The 19441-nt window shown below is 33.8% G+C and overlaps 2 protein-coding genes across 7 annotated transcripts in view; one reads left to right on the forward strand and one right to left on the reverse strand.

Moving 5' to 3' along the window:
* The window catches only part of LOC127702978 (nuclear transcription factor Y subunit beta-like), a 298592-nt gene that overhangs the window by 151758 nt on the left and 127393 nt on the right, over positions 1-19441 (reverse strand). Inside the window, exon 9 of one of the 6 annotated variants that reach the window (XM_052207366.1) lies at positions 2107-2279. The exons of the other annotated variants lie outside the window; for them this stretch is intronic. Within the exon in view, the coding sequence (XP_052063326.1) occupies positions 2253-2279 (27 nt within the window). The 3' untranslated portion in view covers positions 2107-2252. Of the gene's footprint in view, positions 1-2106; positions 2280-19441 lie in introns of those variants that run through there. 6 annotated transcript variants of the gene reach the window in all.
* LOC127702168 (putative leucine-rich repeat-containing protein DDB_G0290503) overlaps positions 1-19441 on the forward strand; it is a 72145-nt gene that overhangs the window by 51768 nt on the left and 936 nt on the right. The gene's annotated exons all lie outside the window — the stretch shown is intronic.

Consider the following 19441-nt stretch of genomic DNA (forward strand, 5'->3'; position numbering starts at 1 on the left):
ATGTACAAAACAATAAACAAAAATAACAAATATAATATACAGCAACAAACGACAACCATTGAATTACAGGCTCCTGACTTGGGACAGGCACATACAGAATGTGGTGGGATTAAACATGTTGCTGGTGCTAAACCCTCCCCCTAACCTGGGACAGTGGTATAACAACACAACATAAGAAAAAACTATAATTATCAGTTGAAAAGGGCTTAACTCATCAGATCCATACAAGCATATAAAAACCCTACAAAAACACAAAAGACACAAAGTACAGATTACTCGCAGATACTGAAAGCTAGCTCAAAGCCAATAAAAACTAATAAAAAATTCATGTGTTTAAGAAAAGTATAAATCAGTACACATCCAATGGATTTATTGTGAAGACATCATGCATTGTATCTTAGCACCAATGTTTACAAGAATTGTTTTTAGATAAAGTGAATAAAAAAGTTGTACACCTTTTTTCAAGACCCCTGTACCTTTTTGTTTTGAAATAATCCCAAAAGGAAAGTTGTGTGCTGTTTGCCTTCATGTGATGTCTGTTGTCCATATCATCATTTTATTTTTTCGCTCACCTAACCCGAATGGGAAGTATGAGCTAATGCCATCACTTGGTGTCTGTCATTGTTGTTGTTTGTTTACTTTTACAAAAATCTTCTCTGAAACTAATTGAGCCAAATTTAGCCAAACTTGGCCACAATCGTCCTTGGATAATTTGTTGAAAATATGTGTCCTATGAGCCTGTCTTCCACCTTACATGGCCAACATAGCTAAAAATAGAACATAGGGGTAAAATGCACATTTTGTCTAATAATTATCTTTAGATAGAAAAAATCTGCCAGGGGCAAAAATGTTAAGAATTATGAGATCTACCTATTGTCTATTTGCTATTTTATGTTTTAGCAGGAAAAAACGTACGGTGACCCTCTCTTTTCTAATGATATTCTGAAATCATTTTCTAAAAGTTATCTTCTCGTATTTTATTTTACAATTCTATCATTTAGTTTAGCGTCTATTCACATAATGATGTTTTTTCCTGTATAATCCATAAAAAATGTGTCATTTTTTCACAACCTGTAGCTTAAAAAAAAGCTCGGTGACCTATCATTTTTATTATATTTTTGAACATATCACAATATATACTACGTTTTGGCAAAGTATGAACAAATTCTATCATTTTCAGTTTATACACCTTAAAGACAAATTTTACCAATTTATTTGTTTTTGCCTATTATCTTTAAAATTATTAAAGTTAGATAGAAAGTTCAAAGATCAAAAATGATCAGCAGGACAAGATCTACAAATAAGTCAAGATGGCAAAAATTGTCAGTCAACTCCTTATTGAAGTCATTCCTTTTTAATGATGATTTTTACCAATTTTACCTATTATCTTGAAAGCTATAATAGATAGATAGAAAATTTAAAATGCAAAAATGACCAGCAAGACAAGAAGAGATTTCAAAATAAGCTAGCTATATTGCTGAAATCTTCAGTCAACTTGTTATTGGAGTTATTGCCTTTAATGATAATTTTTACCATTTTTTTTAAGATTTGGTGTCTATTATCTTGAAAACTATAATAGGAAGAGAGAAACTTTAAATAGCAAAATGATCCACATGGCAAGATCTACAAATAATCCAATATTGCTGAAATTGTTGGTCTATTCTTTATAGGAGCTCGAGTTGAATAACAGTTTTTACAAATTTTTTGTGTTTTTTCCTTTTATCTTGAAAATTATAATAGATAGATAGAAGCATTAATAAAAGCAAAAATTGTCAGCATGACATGATCTGCAAATAGGTCACCATAGATGAAATTGTCAGTTGTCCTTAAATGATGATTGTTACCCTTTTTGTGTTTTGGACAAAAACTATAGAAGATAGATAGAAAACTAAAAAAATATAATCATCAATGCAGGTTCAACAAGAAATATATTTTAGTCATGGATTATATTCTAGTCTACAATGTTGGAGAGTGTTCATTGTTGAAGATGCACATAGACCTAGGTGAGAGACACAGGGTCTTTAGAGCCTCTAGTTAAAATATCATCATCTCACCATTTCCTATGAAGGTGTGACTGTAGTAATTCAGGCAAATTATCATAGAAAATTCAATAAGCATATTTTTTATTACTTATTAGTTTACAAGTGTGCTTAATTTACAGGCGTTTTAGCTAGCCTTAATTCAAGGGTCCATTGAGCTATTGCCATCGACTTGGAATCCATTGTCTTGAACTTTGGTATAGTTTGTAATTATCAATGTTGTGGATCAACCAAAATTGACTGAAAATAGAAAATAAGGATTAAAGAGAAAATCTGTCGGAAAAATTTACCTAAAAATTTGTAAAATGAGTCCTATAAGAGTTGTTGTCCCTAAATGAAGATTTGTTTTACCAATTTAATGGCTTTTAGCTCACTTGACTTATGACTTATTGCCATCACTTGGTTTCCATTGTTCATTGTCCTAAAATATTTTCATCATGGGTGCAATGGCTAAAAATAGATCATAAAAGGTCAAATGAAAGTAATTGTCTATTATATTGAAAATCATAATACAAACATGGGGAAAAAATGTGCAGAATGTCAAGATCTACCTACCTTCTACTTCCACCAAAATTATCAAACAAATTCCTTTTAAGAATAATTTTCCTTAAATGATGAGTTTTACCACGTTTGTGGGTTTTTTCCAATTATCTTGAAAAAGACAGGTGAAAGATACCCAAGATGTATTTAATCTAAGTCTAAAACAAACTGACAATGCCATGGCAAAAAAAGAAAAGCGATCAGAAGAAAAAAAGTGTATGAAAAACAACATAGAACACTAAAGATTGAGCAACACAAACCACACCAAAAACAGCGAGTGATCTCACGTGTTCCTGAATGGTAAGCAGATCCTGCTCCACAAGTGGCACCCGTCATGTTGCCCATGTAAGTACATACCAAGTGATAAGTCTAATTGGGTAGGTCACATTCGAGTAGAAGAGGACATGATTATGGTTACCACAATTGGAACATACCAGTTGTCATCTGTGAAACAGATATTCCGTAACAGTCAACCAACTCGTGATGGCGTCCCTTAACTTTTTTAATGGATGATTTCAACTTCACCACTTGGAACACTTGGTTTAATAGCTTCCTTGTTAGCAGCAACCTAATTTCAAGGAAATCTTAATAGGAAATGCAATCTGGAACATCGTATAAACTAGGATATATACTCCATATGCAGATGCTGCTGGAATGTTGCTTTATAAGAAAGGGAAGTTCACAATTGGGAAGCTGAAATCTTCTTTTTTGCCGTAAAGTTTTGTTCTCAACCCTCATTGTCAATTTCTTGATGTAAGTAAAGATATGAGGCAATCTTAAATGTATCTGTTGTATCCTTTATTTCAAGTTCAATAGGATAGATGTGTTCAACATAGTCACCAAACTTTGAATTATTTAGCAAGAAAACATCAACTATATAGGGGAAAGTGAAGTTAAAGGATAATGCTATCTTCTTTTCATTCTTCCTAAGAAGCTCCTGTATGCCTCATAGTCAGCTTCATATGAATAAAGGAAAGGAACAAGTCGGCAAGAAGAGGAGCACAGTTGGTTCCCATGGGAATGCTGATTGCTTGTTGAAAAACATGTACCGGTACTCCGAATTTATCAAATCTGTTTTCAATCAAGAAACCAAGCATTAGTTTCAGAGAATTATTTGTTTGAATCTTAGTGATTTTTTTTACATTACAAAGTACGATGTGTCCCTCCCTAAGACAAGATATTTGTTGGCCATTCTCTTTTATGATAAAAAGCAGCACCAATTCTTTCAATTTGTCTTTTAGTTTGGAATGGAGAATACTTGCGTAAAAGGTAGACAAGTCAAATGTTTTAATACTATTGCAAGATAAAAAAGACTTAGATTGTATGTACTATAATAGATCTTTGGAATTTTTTAGTATCCACATCTGATTCACGCTGCCCCTAGAGTAGGTAGTTTCACAATAACTTTGAAGCCCAGCTTTGATTGCTGATAAAATGTATGTAATAATTTAGAATGGAGCACTTGGAAGACCCAGCAATATAATGTTGTTTGAAAGTACACATATGTAATTTAGGTATCCAATACAAAGAGGGAAAAGCCATTTCTTAATCTTTGGTGTAAGTTCTAAAGGAGCATAGCACAGACCTATGTCATGGGGGTATATGTTGAAAACTAGAATAGATTTAAATAAACTGTAAACAGCAAAAATGATTAGCAAAATAAAATACAATTAAGTTATCATTACTGAAATTGTCCTATTTGTCAGATAACCCTGCTTTTGATAATCAAATGGACGAAAAATCTTCTTACAACTGATGACACATGAAAATTCCACTTGTTTACAGTCATCTTCTGTAACTTTTTACATAAAGTCTTACCCATTTGGATAGGTCCACTTGTATATGAAACAGCTTATCCCAAAATGGTTCAAAATAAAAGGAAAACTATTTTATTGTAAAGGGTTATTGATCGTTATTAGGTCTTTCCACTATTCATGGAAAGACCTTTTTCTTTTGTTCTGATTATTAGGTCTTTCCACTTTTTGTGGAAAGACCTTTTGCTTTTGTTCTGATTATTAGGTCTTTCCACTTTTCCGTGGAAAAAAAAGACCTATTGATTTTGTTCTGCTTATTACTATTATTATTTTTTTCTTCTTCCGCCAAACCCTTTTCTTGCGGTATAAAGTGGTTTCGTAAGATGTCGCTTAGATATTTTGGATATTCCATCGAACAGTTATTGCGCTTTTGAAACTCACCATGTTTAGCAGAAGACTTTTTATTGTCAGAGTTATCTCCCCAAACACTGTTTTTCTTGTTATTGTATCTCCTCTGTAACCAAAAATATTAACGACAAATTCTTTTTCTGAGTTGTTCATTACATCCTCAGGAATTTTTGGCTGATTTGGATCGAAGCCATCCAGTGACATTTTATAGGAGTTATCTACCTTTACCAATTAAATTTGTCGTTATGTTTTTGAAGAGCCTGCGACTTTTGTCGCAGAAAGCTTGACATAGGGATAGTGATCAAGCAGCGACGGCAGCGTTAGCTAACTTCTTAAAAGCTTTGTATTTTAGAAGGTGGAAGACCTGGCTGCTTTATACTTTGTATATAGATGCCTTATGTTACGAAGTTTCCGTCTGTCACATGTCCATTGTCCATGACCTCATTTTCATGGTTCAGTGACTACTTGAAAAAAAAGTTAAGATTTTTTGTAATGTTAATTTCTCTCTTATAATGAGTAATAGGATAACTATATTTGGTGTGTGCCTACCTTGCAAGGTCTTCATGCCTGTCAGACAGTTTTCACTTGACCTCGACCTCATTTCATGGATCAGTGAACAAGGTTAAGTTTTAGTGGTCAAGTCCATATCTCAGATACTAGAAGCAATAGGTCTAGCATATTCGGTGTATGGAAGGACTGTAAGGTGTACATGTCCAAATGGCAGGTGTCATCTGACCATGACCTCATTTTCATGGTTCAGTGGTTATAGTTAAGTTTTTGTGTTTTGGTCTGTTTTCCTTGTACTGCATGCAATAGGTCTACTATATTTGGTGTATGGAATAATTGTAAGGTGTACATGTCTAGCTGGCAGGTATCTTCTGACCTTGACCTCATTTTCATGGTTCAGTGGTCAATGTTAAATTTTTGAGTTTTGGTCTTTTTATACGCCTGTTTACGGGACGTATTATGGTTTACCATTGTCCGTCTGTCTGTCTGTCAGTCCTTCTGTCTGTCCGTCTGTTCGTCCGTTGTCAACATGTCGGACATTAACTCAAAAACGCTTTAACCAATTTGATTAAAACTTTGGTGAATTGTTTATATCTATTGACATGAGCTCCCTTTCGTTTTTTACAAATTTTAGATTTGACGTTTCCGAGTTATGGGGTTTTATTCATTAAAAAAAGGAAGATTTTCCAGTTTTCGGACAATAACTCAAGAATGCTTTCACCAACTTGCAAGAAATTTTGGTTAATTGTTTATATCTATTGACATGAGCTCCCTTTTGATTTTTATAAATTTTAGATTTTACGTTTCCAAGTTACGGGGTTTTATTCATAAAAAAAAGGGGGATTTTCCAGTTTTCAGATAATAACTCAAAAATACTTTCAGCAGTTCTCATGAAACTTTGATGAATTGTTGATATCTATTGATGTAAGCTCGCTTTAGAATTTTATAAATTTTAGTTTTTACATTTCCGATGTTATGGGGTTTTATTCATTAAAAAAGGGGGGATTTTCCAGTTTTCAGACAATAACTCAAAAATGCTTTCAGCAATTCTTATGAAACTTTGGTGAATTGATTATATCTATTGATGTAAGCTCCCTTTAGAATTTTATAAATTTTATTTGTTTTTAGTCTGACAACAGATTTACTGTAAAGTATTGCACAACAGCATAGTGTATTGCACAACAGCAAGAAATCTTTAATTGAATATAAATTCAATTCATATAACCAATTTCAAGTTCTTTGACTACATTTATTCAGAAACCTATAATATGTCAAATAATACGATCCAAATTCAGACCTGTATCAAGCTTGAATATTGTGTCCATTTTTGCCCCAACTGTTCAGGGTTGGACCTCTGCGGGCGTATCGAGCTGCGCTCAGCTAAGCAGTTTATTTATTTTCTAATTTATATGCAATAGGTCAACTATATTTGGTGTATGGAAATATTTTATGATGTACATGTCAGTCTGACCTTGACCTCATTTTCACGGTTCATAGCTCAGTGTTAAGTTTTTGTGTTTTGGTCTGTTTTTCTATTACTATAAGCAATAGGTCAACTATATTTGTTGTATGGAAGGAGTGCAAACTGTACATGTCTGCCTGGCATGGTTCATCTGACCTTGACCTCATTTTCATGGTTCATTAGTCAATGTTTAGTTTTCTTGGTTAAGTCTGTATCACAGAACCTATAAGCAATAGGTCAACTATATTTAGTGTATTGAATGATTGTAAGGTGTACATGTATTTCTTGTTTGGTTTATATAACCTTGACTTCATTGTAGAATAAAGAAACACATAGCACTACGCACAGTAAAACTCAGTTTAAAAGAAGTCTGAGTCCGATGTCAGAATAGGTAACAAAAGAAACTAAGCAAAATGACAATGATACATAAATTAACAAAGGACTACTAGCAGTTACTGACATGCATATGCCAGCTCCAGACCTCAATTAAACTGATTGAAAGATTATGTCTTCATCATATGAATATCAAGTACAATCCCTCCCGTTAGGGGTTTAGTATCATACTATCATAAAATATATGAGAAGAACATAACCCGTATCAAACCTAGAGTCTTTTTATTATAGGTCCTTGGGTCATAAGTTTTGCTTGTTATTGCATTTTCTATGACACTTTTAAAGATATAAATAAAAGAAGTAGTGCAAAATGTTTGGTTTATTGTGATAAACATATTCTGTCTGAAAAAATCCAATGGTATCTTATAGGAGTTATTGCCCCTGATATGTTTTAATTTAAGGTTAATTGATTATTACTTCAACTTGGTACATGATAAAGCCTTGGTACTTTTGCAAAATATTTTGTAACATATGACCTTGAAAAATGTCAACCGGAAATGACCTTTAGTAAACCGGAAGTAGCCTTTTTTGCATTTTTTCATGGAAAAGTACCTAGAAACAACATATCTTTTAAATAGGCATACATTAACCTATCGTTTAAGGCCGGAAGTGACCTTCAATAAACCAGAAGTAGCTATTTATCTCCCTTATTACAGGCAAAATAATATTGAAACCATATATTTTTGGAATCAGTGTGAATGCAGCTATCATATGAGACCAGAAGTGACATTTTCCAAACCGGAAGTTGGAAATTATCTCCCTCATTTCATGCAAAAGTATATAGAAACCTTATATTTTTGGAATCAGTATAAATAAAGCTTTCATATGAGACCAGAAGTGACCTTTCCTAAATCGGAAGTAGCAAATTATCTCCCTTATTTCAGACAAATTTATTTTCTTTATCAGTTTGAAGAAACCTATGATTGGACGCCAATAGTAACTTTGAGTAAACCAGAAGTAGCTTCTTATCAATTATTTAGGAGATCTGATAATTGGAAAGACCTTCAATTGTTTTTGAACAATTGGTTTTTAATTTTTTTTTTTTTCTTCTGCAGTCTGACATGTCTGAGATTTTTTTTTGTTTCATGACATGCATATTGAAAGGATTTTTTGCCAATGATGTCGTACAGTGATGAGGATTTTCCCATTCACCCTGTGGTAGCGGTAGTATTATGTTATGGTGTTGTCTGCGTCTGAAGACATTTTGGTTCGCAGACAATATCTTGAGTATAACTTCATGGATCTCTATGAGATTTTAGCACAAGGTTCCATACCAGTAAAAGATGGTTGGGATTGTTTTTGGGGGCTATTGTCCTTGCGGTTTTGTAATTAGGGGCCAAAAAAGGTCAGTTTTACTGGTGCATGGAAAATAAATTGGTTTGCAGACAATAACTTTAGTGTAAGTGTATGGATGTGTAAGAAATTTTAGTGCAAGGTTCCTTACCACAATAGGAGGGTTGGGATTGATTATGGGGGTATTGTCCTAGCTGTTTTGTAATTAGGGGCCAGAAAGGGGCCATAGTTGTATTAAGAATACAAATGCAGTTGTATTAGCATTGGCACATTTCATTTCAATGGAGATTGTTTAGCCATGTACCTTCAGTCATGGTTCATTGACTTTGAATATTTGCATAACTTACATGTTAAAGTATTGCTATTTTAATTTCAAGATTTGCATTATCAAAATTACAAAAAGGCAAGACAATTATCTCTGTGTTAAAAGTTTATTATAATAGAAAGTGTTGTGAATTTACCTATTTTAATATGTAGCAAGGAAACAAGTCCGGTGACCCCATTTTTTAGCTCACCGGGGCCCAAAGGGCCCCATGTGAGCTTATAACATCACTTGGCGTCCGTCGTCTGTCGTCGTAAACTATTTCAAAAATCTTCTCCTCTGAAACTACTGGGCCAAATACCTTCAAACTTTAACTAAATGTTCCTTAGGGTATCTAGTTTATTAATTGTATCTGAAGTTTTGATCCATCGACAAACATGGCCGCCATGGTTAAAAATAGAACATAGGGGTCAAATGCAGTTTTTGGCTTATATCTCAAAAACTAAAGATTTTAGAGCAAATGTGACATGGGGTAAAATTGCTCAATTGGTCAACATCTATCAGCTCTGAAATTTTCAGACGAATCCAACAACCCATTGTTGGATTGCTGCCACCAAATTGGTAGTTTTAACAAAATTTTGCAGTTTTTTGTTATTATTTTGAATATTATTATAGATATCTATAAACTGTAAGCAGCAATAATGTTCAGCAAAGTAAGATCTACAAAAAAGTTAATATGACCATAATTGTCAATTGACCCCTTAAGGAGTTATTGTCCTTTAAAGACAATTTTACACAATTTGTTCATCAAGTTTGCTACCATTTAAAAATCTTCTCCTCTGAAACTACTGGGCCAATTACCTTCAAACTTTAACTAAATGTTCCTTATGGTATCTTGTTTATAAATTGTATCCGAAGTTTGTATCCATTGACAAACATGGCCGCCATGGCTAAAAATAGAACAAAAGGGTCAAATGCAGTTTTTGGCTTATATCTCAAAAACTAAATCTTTTAGAGCAAATGTGACATGGGGTAAAATTGTTTAATTGGTCAAGATCTATCTGCCCTGAAATTTTCAGACGAATCAAACAACCCATTGTTGGGTTGCTGCCACCGAATTGGTAGTTTTTAACTAAATTTGCAGTTTTTAGCTCACCTGGCCCAAAAATCTTCTCCTCTGAAACTACTGGGCCAAATTTGACTAAACTTTGCCACAATCATCATTAGGGTATCTATTTTTAAAAATATGTCCGGTGACCCGGCCAACCAACCAAGATGGCCACCATGGCTAAAAATAGAACATAGGGGTAAAATGTAGATTTTGGCTTATATCTCTGAAACCAAAGCATAAATAGCAATCTGACATGGATAAAATTGTTCATCAGGTCAAGATCTATCTGCCCTGAAATTTTCAGATGAATCGGACAATCCGTTGTTGGGTTGCTGCCCCTGAATTGGTAATTTTAAGGAAATTTTGCCGTTTTTGGTTATTATCTTGAATATTATTATAGATAGAGATAAACTGTAAACAGCAATAATGTTCAGCAAAGTAAGATCTACAAATAAGTCAACTTGACCAAAATGGTCAGTTGACCCGTTAAGGAGTTATTGTCCTTTATAGTCAATTTTTAACCATTTTTTCTTAAATTTTTGTAATCTTTTACAAAAATCTTCTCCTCTGAAACTACTAAGACAAATTTAACCAAACTTGTCCAAAATCAGCATTAGGGTATCTAGTTTAAAAAAATGTGTCCGATGACCCCGCCCACAAACCAAGATGGCCGATGGCTAAAAAATAGTACATAGGGTAAAATGCAGTTTTTGGCTCATATCTCTGAAACCAAAGCATTTAGAGCAAATCTGACGAGGATAAAATTGTTCATTAGGTCAAGATCTATCTGCCCTGAAATTTTCAGACCAATCAGGCAACACGTTGTTGGGTTGCTGCCCCTGAATTGGTAATTTTAAGAAAATTTTGCAGCTTTTGGTTATTATCTTGAATATTATTATAGATAGAGATAAACTGTAAACAGCAATAATGTACAGCAAAGTTAGATCTACAAATAAGTCAACATGACCAAAATTGTCAATTGACCCCTTAAGGAGTTATTGCCCTTTATAGTCAATTTTTTACAATTTTCATAAAGGAGTAGGTCCGGTAAGGGCCGATTTTGGCCTCAAAATTCAAGTTCATCTGATGAAAGATTATGGACACTTTTTAAACACTTAAGTGTCTACTTCAGTCGATTCAATCAGTTTATGTGAAAGGTTTGAACCGATTTAGTCATTAAAGACGCTCAAATTCAAGCTTAAATATGAAAAATCTATCAAATATGCCATAATATGTCACTTTTCAGATGGTTTTTGTCAAAAATAAAAGTGGCCGCATCCGTGTTCATTCTCAACCTTTACATATGTTATGTATTATCATCAAATACAACTTACATTTAAATATTAAGAATGAACACAAATGCGGCCACTTCCATTTCAGACGGAAACCGTCTAAAAATTAACCAAAATGCTAAAATTTCGAAGATTTCAGTTATTTAGCATGACTTCATGATGCTAGTACCCTATACATGTGCATTGTATTATCAAAAACAGCCCATATGTATGTAACAGAAGTATTCCTCTTTCCAATGAATAGTTAAAAGTTTACATTTTAACAATTTTGTAAAACTGCTATATTTTAAGGCCAAAAAGGGGTCTTACTGAACCTACTCCTTTTGTAAATTTTTGTAAATTTTTACAAAATATTTTCCACTGTAACTACCGGGCCAAGTGCATTAAAGATAGAGATAATAGTAAGGAGCAAGAATGTTCAGTGAAGTAAGATCTACAAACACATCACCATCACCAAAACACAATTTTGTCATGAATCCATCTGTGTCCTTTGTTTAATATGCACATAGACCAAGGTGAGCGACAAAGGCTCTTTAGAGCCTCTAGTTTGTTATTATTTTGAATATTATTATAGATATATATAAACTGTAAGCAGCAATAATGTTCAGCAAAGTAAGATCTTCAAAAAAGTTAATATGACCATAATTGTCAATTGACCCCGTCAAAGGAGTTATTGCCCTTTAAAGACAATTTTACACAATTTGTTCATCAAGTTTGCTCACATTTAAAAATCTTCTCCTCTGAAACTACTAGTCAATTACCTTCAAACTTTAACTAAATGTTCCTTAGGGTATCTTGTTTATAAATTGTATCCGAAGTTTGTATCCATTGACAAACATGGCCGCCATGGCTAAAAATAGAACATAAGGGTCAAATGCAGTTTTTGGCTTATATCTCAAAAACTAAATCTTTTAGAGCAAATGTGACATGGGGTAAAATTGTTTAATTGGTCAAGATCTATCGGCCTTAAAATTTTCAGACGAATCGAACAACCCATTGTTGGGTTGCTGCCACCGAATTGGTAGTTTTAACAAAATTTTGCAGTTTTTAGTTATTATTTTGAATATTACTATAGATATATGTAAACTGTAAGCAGCAATAATGTTCAGCAAAGTAAGATCTACAAAAAAGTTAATATGACCAAAATTGTCAATTGACCCCTTAAGGAGTTATTGCCCTTTAAAGACAATTTTACACAATTTGTTCATCAAGTTTGCTAACATTTAAAAATCTTCTCCTCTGAAATACAGGTGAGCGATTCGGGCTCTTGAGAGCCTCTTGTTCTTTTTCTTATCTGAAAGCATGTTATAAGAACTATCTTCTCACATTTTATCTTAAAATTCTATGGTGTAGTTTTCTTTTTATCACACAAAATTGGATTTTCCATGCATAATCTATACAAAATCTGACAATTTTGCACAACCTGTAGCGTGAAAAAAAGTCCAGTGACCCATACCTTTTATTATAGTTTGGAAAAAAGCATGATAAAAACTACATTTTGACAAATTATTAAAAAATTCTATGGATTTTAATTAAGACCCCCTATCCACCTTAACTGAAGTGATCCAATGACATCTTATGGGAGTTATTTCCCTTTTCAAATTTAACATAGGTGATATGTTGAATAAATTCATACACCATAAGACATAGAGACCTAAAGTCTTTTGGTATGAAATCCTTGGTCCATTTGGAGGAAAGTGAGGTCAAGGTCATAGGTCAGGAACATGTTCTTAATTTTGAACTGACTGCTTGTTATCTTTATTCCAAAAAAACCGTAACAGTTAAAGATGAGATGCTTTTGCCAAAAAATTGTTCACGACATGGGGCAACTTCAATGCATATAAGTTGAAGTGTTTCGGTGACCCTTTATAGGAGTTTTCTCCCCTTATATATTTGAAATCAGTAAAACTCCTCAACTATACAATTGAAGGACCTGGGTCTTTCGATATGAGATGACAGACCTATGACCTTGAAATTGAGCTCAAGGTAAGCGGTCAATTTGGCGTTCTAGATTTTGACCTTTGCTAAAAATTCATACTGGTTCATTATAAAACCTTTAGGTCTTTTGCATTAGGTTGGTAGACATATGACCTTCAAAAAGGTCAACCGGAAGTGACATTATTTTAACCTGAAGTAGCCATTTGCACACTTATATAACTATAAAGTACCTAAAAACCTTATAATTTTAGAATCAGTTTGAAGTCACCAATCATATGAACCCAGGTCCCCTTTTCCCCAAATGTGACCTACCATATTAGACTCATCACCGGGTTTGTACTAACAAGAGCAACATGATGGGTGCCACATGTGGAGCAGGATCTGCTTACCCTTCTGGAGCATCTGAGATCACCCCAGTTTTTTGGTGGGGTTCGTGTTGCTCTGAGTCTTTAGTTTTCTATGTTGTGTTTTGTGTACTGTTGTTTGTCTTTTGGTCTTTTTCTTTTTTAAGCCATAGCGATGCCAGTTTATTTTCGACTAATGAGTTTGAATGTCCCTTTGGTATCTTTCGCCTTCCTTTTACAGAAGTCATTGCCCTTTGAATGACAGTTTTTACAATTTTTGCAGGTTTTTTTTTCTTAAAAACTATTATAAAAGAAACAAGCATTCTGTGAGTATTGCATGGCAATACATAGTCTCCTACAAATTCATTGTAATGGAACGAAATTCTAACTGGATCTATAACTTGTCATGGTGTAAACTACATAAAAATATCAAGTCAAAATCTTCAAGCATGACGAAAAAAAACTGTTGAAAACTGATTATTTAAGTGAATTTTCTATGTCCAAAGACCATAACTCTGCACAAAATTCCAGCTAGATCTGTAACTTGTCATGCTAAAACTATATACTAATTATCAAATCAATATCTTCAAGAATGACAAACAAACCTACCACTAAATTCTTCAAACAATTTACCAAAGAAAAAGAAAAAAATCCAAAAAGTCTTTTAAAAATTGAGTGATTTCCCTTTGAACAGAAATTAACTAATTAATAAGTATTTCATCAAAAATTTAATTCTAGGGAAAGGGCTTTAACTGAACAAAGAGAAAAGCTAAAATCGTGAAAATTGAACTTGATCTGTAACTTGTCATGATAAATCAATAAACCAAATATCAAATCAATATCTTCAAGCACGAAGAAAAAAAGTCTGGAAAATTGATTTGCCGGACTGACAGATGGACAGACAGACGGACAGAGTGCAAACCTAAAGTCCCCTTCGACTTCGTCGGTAGTGGACTAAAAACTGTAACAGCAAAAATGATCAGAAATTTAATTGTCAACAATAAATATATGGAAAATTTCAAAATAAAGGTAAAAATTAATACAAAAATAGCATATTTTTTCCAGATGAGTAATTTAGGCTTTAAGGAGCCTGTAGAGGATCAGAACTTTTGTTCCAATTCCTTTCTGATGCATCAAAGTTCCCAATTCTTCTCATGTCTATGTAAATGTACACAAATGATCGACTGGTATGAAAAAAATTGGTGTATATCTACATTGCTTATTCAAGTATGTGTCATTAGTGTTGTCAATCTGATTGAAATAAAGATTCTGTGTCCACGCTCCGCTTACAAGAATCTGTGAACACTTCGATCTACTTTTGGTTCTAATAATTATTACATCAGCAAATGAAAGTCCTGCCTACTATTTTCTTAGTGGGGGGGGGTGAAGTTGTCTCTAACTTGTTGGATCAGTACTACACTATAATCATCTGTAATTAGGGCCCCGCCGAATGGCGGACGCCCTATAGTGATCAGTCTGTCCGTCCGTCTGTCGTTCCGTCCGTCCGTCTGTTTGTGCGTCCGTTACAAATTGTGTCCGCTCTATATCTAGAGAACCATTATGATTTCAAAGTTTATACTTGACATGTATATTAACCAACACCAGAGGGTGTGTCATAATGTATGTACAACTTCCTAGGTCAAAGGTCAAGGTCAAAACTTTGGTTTTAGTTGACAACCCCATGTTCTATGGTAAAGATCGTGTCCGCTCCATATCTTGAGAACTGTTATGATTTCAAAGTTTACACTTTACATGTATATAAACCAACACCAGAGGGTGTGTCATAATTTATATACAACTTCCTAGGTCAAAGGTCAAGGTCAAAAACTTTGGTTTCAGTTGACAACCCCATGTCCAATGATAAAGATACAAATTTTTTACCACACATTATTCACAGCGAGGCCCACAGAGATAGCTCCCATCTCAATGATATGTAGTTAATTCTTAATTCGTCGACAACTCTTAGTGATTTGCCTGAAATAATAACTCTAAACTGAGCAAGCTGCAATAAAATTTATACTTATATGTTTATTCTCCTTTAAATTGCCAAAATCGGTATTACCTCCATATTTTGATAATACAGAACCTCCTATTATTTCGTATTCTTATAAAAAAAAAAACAGAAGTTTGATTTTTAACCGGATTTTCGAAGGAAAAATCAATTATTGATTTGGGGATGTACGGCGGGCGGGCGGTTGCCAAACAGTGTCTGTTCATTTACATGAAAACACTTTGATGACATTTTTTTTCAAATTTTGATATGTTGTTTCCTGTGACTAAAAGAAGGTCAAGTTCAATTTTCACGACTTTAGCTTTTCTAGTTCTTGAATTTTGGACCCTTTTAGAAACCAGAAATTTACTTATTATGTGATTGAGTTATTTCCCTTTTGAACAGAAATTAATAAGTTTATGTATAGCTGAGATGTATAGATAGTCTATCAATGATTGTATCCGTTCAATTGATTAGTCAGGAGTTGTCAAAAATTTATAACTATTTTTTTTAAGTCATGTGTGTTTTGAAGGTAGATGTCACAGTTGTTATGTGGTATTTTATTTTTGTTGTGTGTGTTAATGTTAAATTTTTACTTGATCCTGTTTGGGTGTCCAGATTTGCAAATATCATTTTCATTAGATAATAATCTATTTTTATTAAAGGATATATTTCATTACATTACATAGTGTAGATAAAGTTGTTGACATTGATAGATACAGGTGAATGTAAATAAAGCTATCCTGCGGTAGATCCCAACAGGTGCATGTGAATAAAAATAGATCCTGTGGTAGATCCCAACAGGTGAATGTGAATGTAACTATCCTGTGGTAGATCCCAGCAGGTTAATGTGAATGAAAATTGATCCTGCGGTAGATCCCAGCAGGTTAATGTTAATAAAAATAGATCCTGTGGTAGATCCCAACAGGTGAATTTGAATAAAACTACCCTGCGGTAGATCCCAACAGATGAATGTGGATAAAATTAGCTCCTGTCATAGATCCCAACAGGCAAAAGAGAGGCGAAAGATACCAAAGGGACATTCAAACTCATAAGTCGAAAATAAACTGACAACGCCAAGGCTAAAAAGAAAAAAGACAAACAGACAAACATCAGTACACAAAACACAACATAGAAGACTAAAGACTGAGCAACACAAACCCCACTAAAAACTGGAGGTGATCTCAGGTGCTCCAGAAAGGTAAGCAGATCCTGCTCCACATGTGGCACCCGTTGTGTTGCTCAGTTTCAGAGAATTTTTTGTTTGATTCAGAGTGATTTTTTACAAAGTAGGATTTATCCGTCCCTAAGATAAGAGGTTTGCAAGTACTATTTGTTATGTTCCTTTTGATTCTGTTGACAGTTTTGACTTTTCAATTCTTTACACTACACTTCCACACAATCTTATCAAACAAAAGTTTTCCTTTTTAATTAAATGGTCGTTTGGTAAATCTGAATGCAAATATATTTGCTGCAACTCATTAATAGCCTTCTTTTCTAATGAGAAAGGTAAATATGCTAGATATACTTACTGGAGGTGTGATGAGATGATAGAAGCTGTTAATTTTCTCCTTGATAATATTTATGTACGTTTCGGCCGAAATTTACCCAGAGGAACTTACTTTAAATAAATCAAATATAAACGGTAATAACTGTCCTTTCCTAGATTTAGATATTTAAGTTTTAATAAGGGAAACTCTACACTAAAATTTACGACATAAGGGACGATTTTTCGTTCCCTTTTGTTAATTTTCCTTTTTTGGACGGTGATGTTCCTTTGGCACCATCTTACGGTTTTTATATATAACAACTCGTTCGCTATGCCCGTGTCTGTTGTGACGTTTTAGATTTCAATGAACGTAATCAATGTATTACTGGTAAATTATTAAGTCAGGGATTTCGTTACCACAAATTACTTAAAACCTTTACTAAATTCTTCCATAGATATAAAGATTTGGTTTTGAAGTTTGGTTGTACCTGTAGAAAACTTATTTCAAACAGGATAGCACATCCTCATTTTTACAGAGATGTTGTTTACCGAGCCCGGAAATTTAGAATCGATCTGGGTAAACTTATCGATCCTTTAAATAAACTTATTCTAAAAGGTTACCAATTCAACACTGTAATTAGATCTTTGAATATTGTTTTTATTGGTTTTAATATTGATTTTGTTATCAGGCATTGCACAAGGTCATGTTTTTCTCTGACTGTTTTTGACGTCTTTACACTAAATTGATTGGATGTTGGATGTGTACTGATTGATATTTTAATCTTAGATGCATGATTTTTTTCATGAGTTGTTATTGGCTTTGAACTAGCTGTCAGTAACCGCGAGTACTCTCAGATCTGTACTTAATGTCTTTTTGTTGTGGGGATGTATAAGTACCCGTCCACGTCAACTCTTTATTTTTATACGACCGCAAACATTTTTTGCGGTCGTATATTGGTATGACGTTGGCGTCGTCGTCGTCCGAAGACACATTGGTTTTCGCACAATAACTTTAGTTTAAGTGAATGGATCTCTATGTAATTTTACCATAAGGTTCAATACCACAAAAGGAAGGTTGGGATTGATTTTGGGGGTAATGGTACCAAAAGTTAAGGAATTAGGGGCCAAAAATAAGCATTTTTGTAACTTCCAGACAATAACTTGTGTTTAAGTATATGGATCTCTCTGAAATTATACCACAAGTTTCCATACCACAAAGGGATGGTTAGGATTGGCTTGGGGGGGGGGGGGGTGTTATGGCTCAAACCGTTTAGGAATTAGGGGCAAAAAAGGGGGAAAAACAAGGGTTTCCTGGTTAATGGACAATTTAAAAGCAGTGTAAGGGAGGTAATCCAAAAACAAAATTGTTAAATGTTGTACAATGTTGGATTACCTCCCTTACACTGCTTTTAAATTATCTATTTAAGACTTTTATGATGTATTTAAATGGGTAATTATGGTTGCAAACTCCATTGGTAATTTGAATTGAGATTATAACCATATCTTGAGGGAAAGATTTTTTTCTTTTTTAAAAAGGGGGGGGGGGGGGGGTAAAAAAGAAATTGGGGGGGGGGGGCAATTTTTTTCTCATTTCAGATTTCAGAAATTAAACAAAATTTCTTCACATATTTTTTTTTTGGCAAAAAAAAGGTGGGGGGGTCAATACGCAACAGCATAGTGTATTGCACAAAAGCAAAAAATTGAATATAAATTCAAATCATATAACCATTTCTAAGTTCTTTGACTACAGTTATTTTGTGTCAGAAATCTATTATGTGTCAAATATTTAATTACAATCCAAATTCAGACCTGCATCAAGCGCGAATATTGTGTCCATTTTTGCCCCAACTGTTTAGGGTTGGACCTTGGTGGTCGTATCCAGCTGCGCCCGGCGAAGCAATTTATTGTTAGATGTATTTCTATTTGTATCCATCTACATGAGTTAAGCCTTTTTCAACTGATTTTTATAGTTTGTTCTTATGTTTTACTGTTACACCACTGTCCCAGCGTAGGGGGAGGGTTGGTGCCTTCAAACGAGTTTAACCCCACCACATTCTGTATGTGCCTGTCCCAAGTCAGGAGCCTGTAATTCAGTGGTTTTCGTTTGTTGCTGTGTAGCATATTTGTTTTTCTTCATTATTTTGAACATGAATTAGGCCGTTAGTTTTCTTGTTTGAATTGTTTTACATTTATCATTTCGGGGCCTTTTATAGCCGACTATGCGGTATGGACTTTGCTCATTGTTGAAGGCCGTACGGTGAACTATAGTTGTTAATTTCTGTGTCATTTGGTCTCTTGTGGAGAGTTGTTTCATTGGCAATCATACCACATCTTATTTTTATTATTAATGATTTTATAGATGTATAAATGAATTGGGGGAAAATAATTTCCCTGAAATGATGTTGGCCTTATGTTCCGGTCAAATTAAATCTCAGAGAAACAAAATATGGCTGTTGAAACTTGATGGGTCTTGGTATAAGATGCTGAGAACATTTGCAAAATATGTAAACTCTATAGTTTAATAAATTAAATTCCCATTGTCAAATGACAGCTTGAATTAAAGTTGCACATTCAAAACATGTAAACATTATCCACAATCTGTGGTTGTTAAAAAAAACA

The sequence above is a fragment of the Mytilus californianus genome, unplaced genomic scaffold (assembly GCF_021869535.1).
Source record: "Mytilus californianus isolate M0D057914Y unplaced genomic scaffold, xbMytCali1.0.p SCAF_1, whole genome shotgun sequence".
NCBI lineage: Eukaryota > Metazoa > Mollusca > Bivalvia > Mytilida > Mytilidae > Mytilus > Mytilus californianus.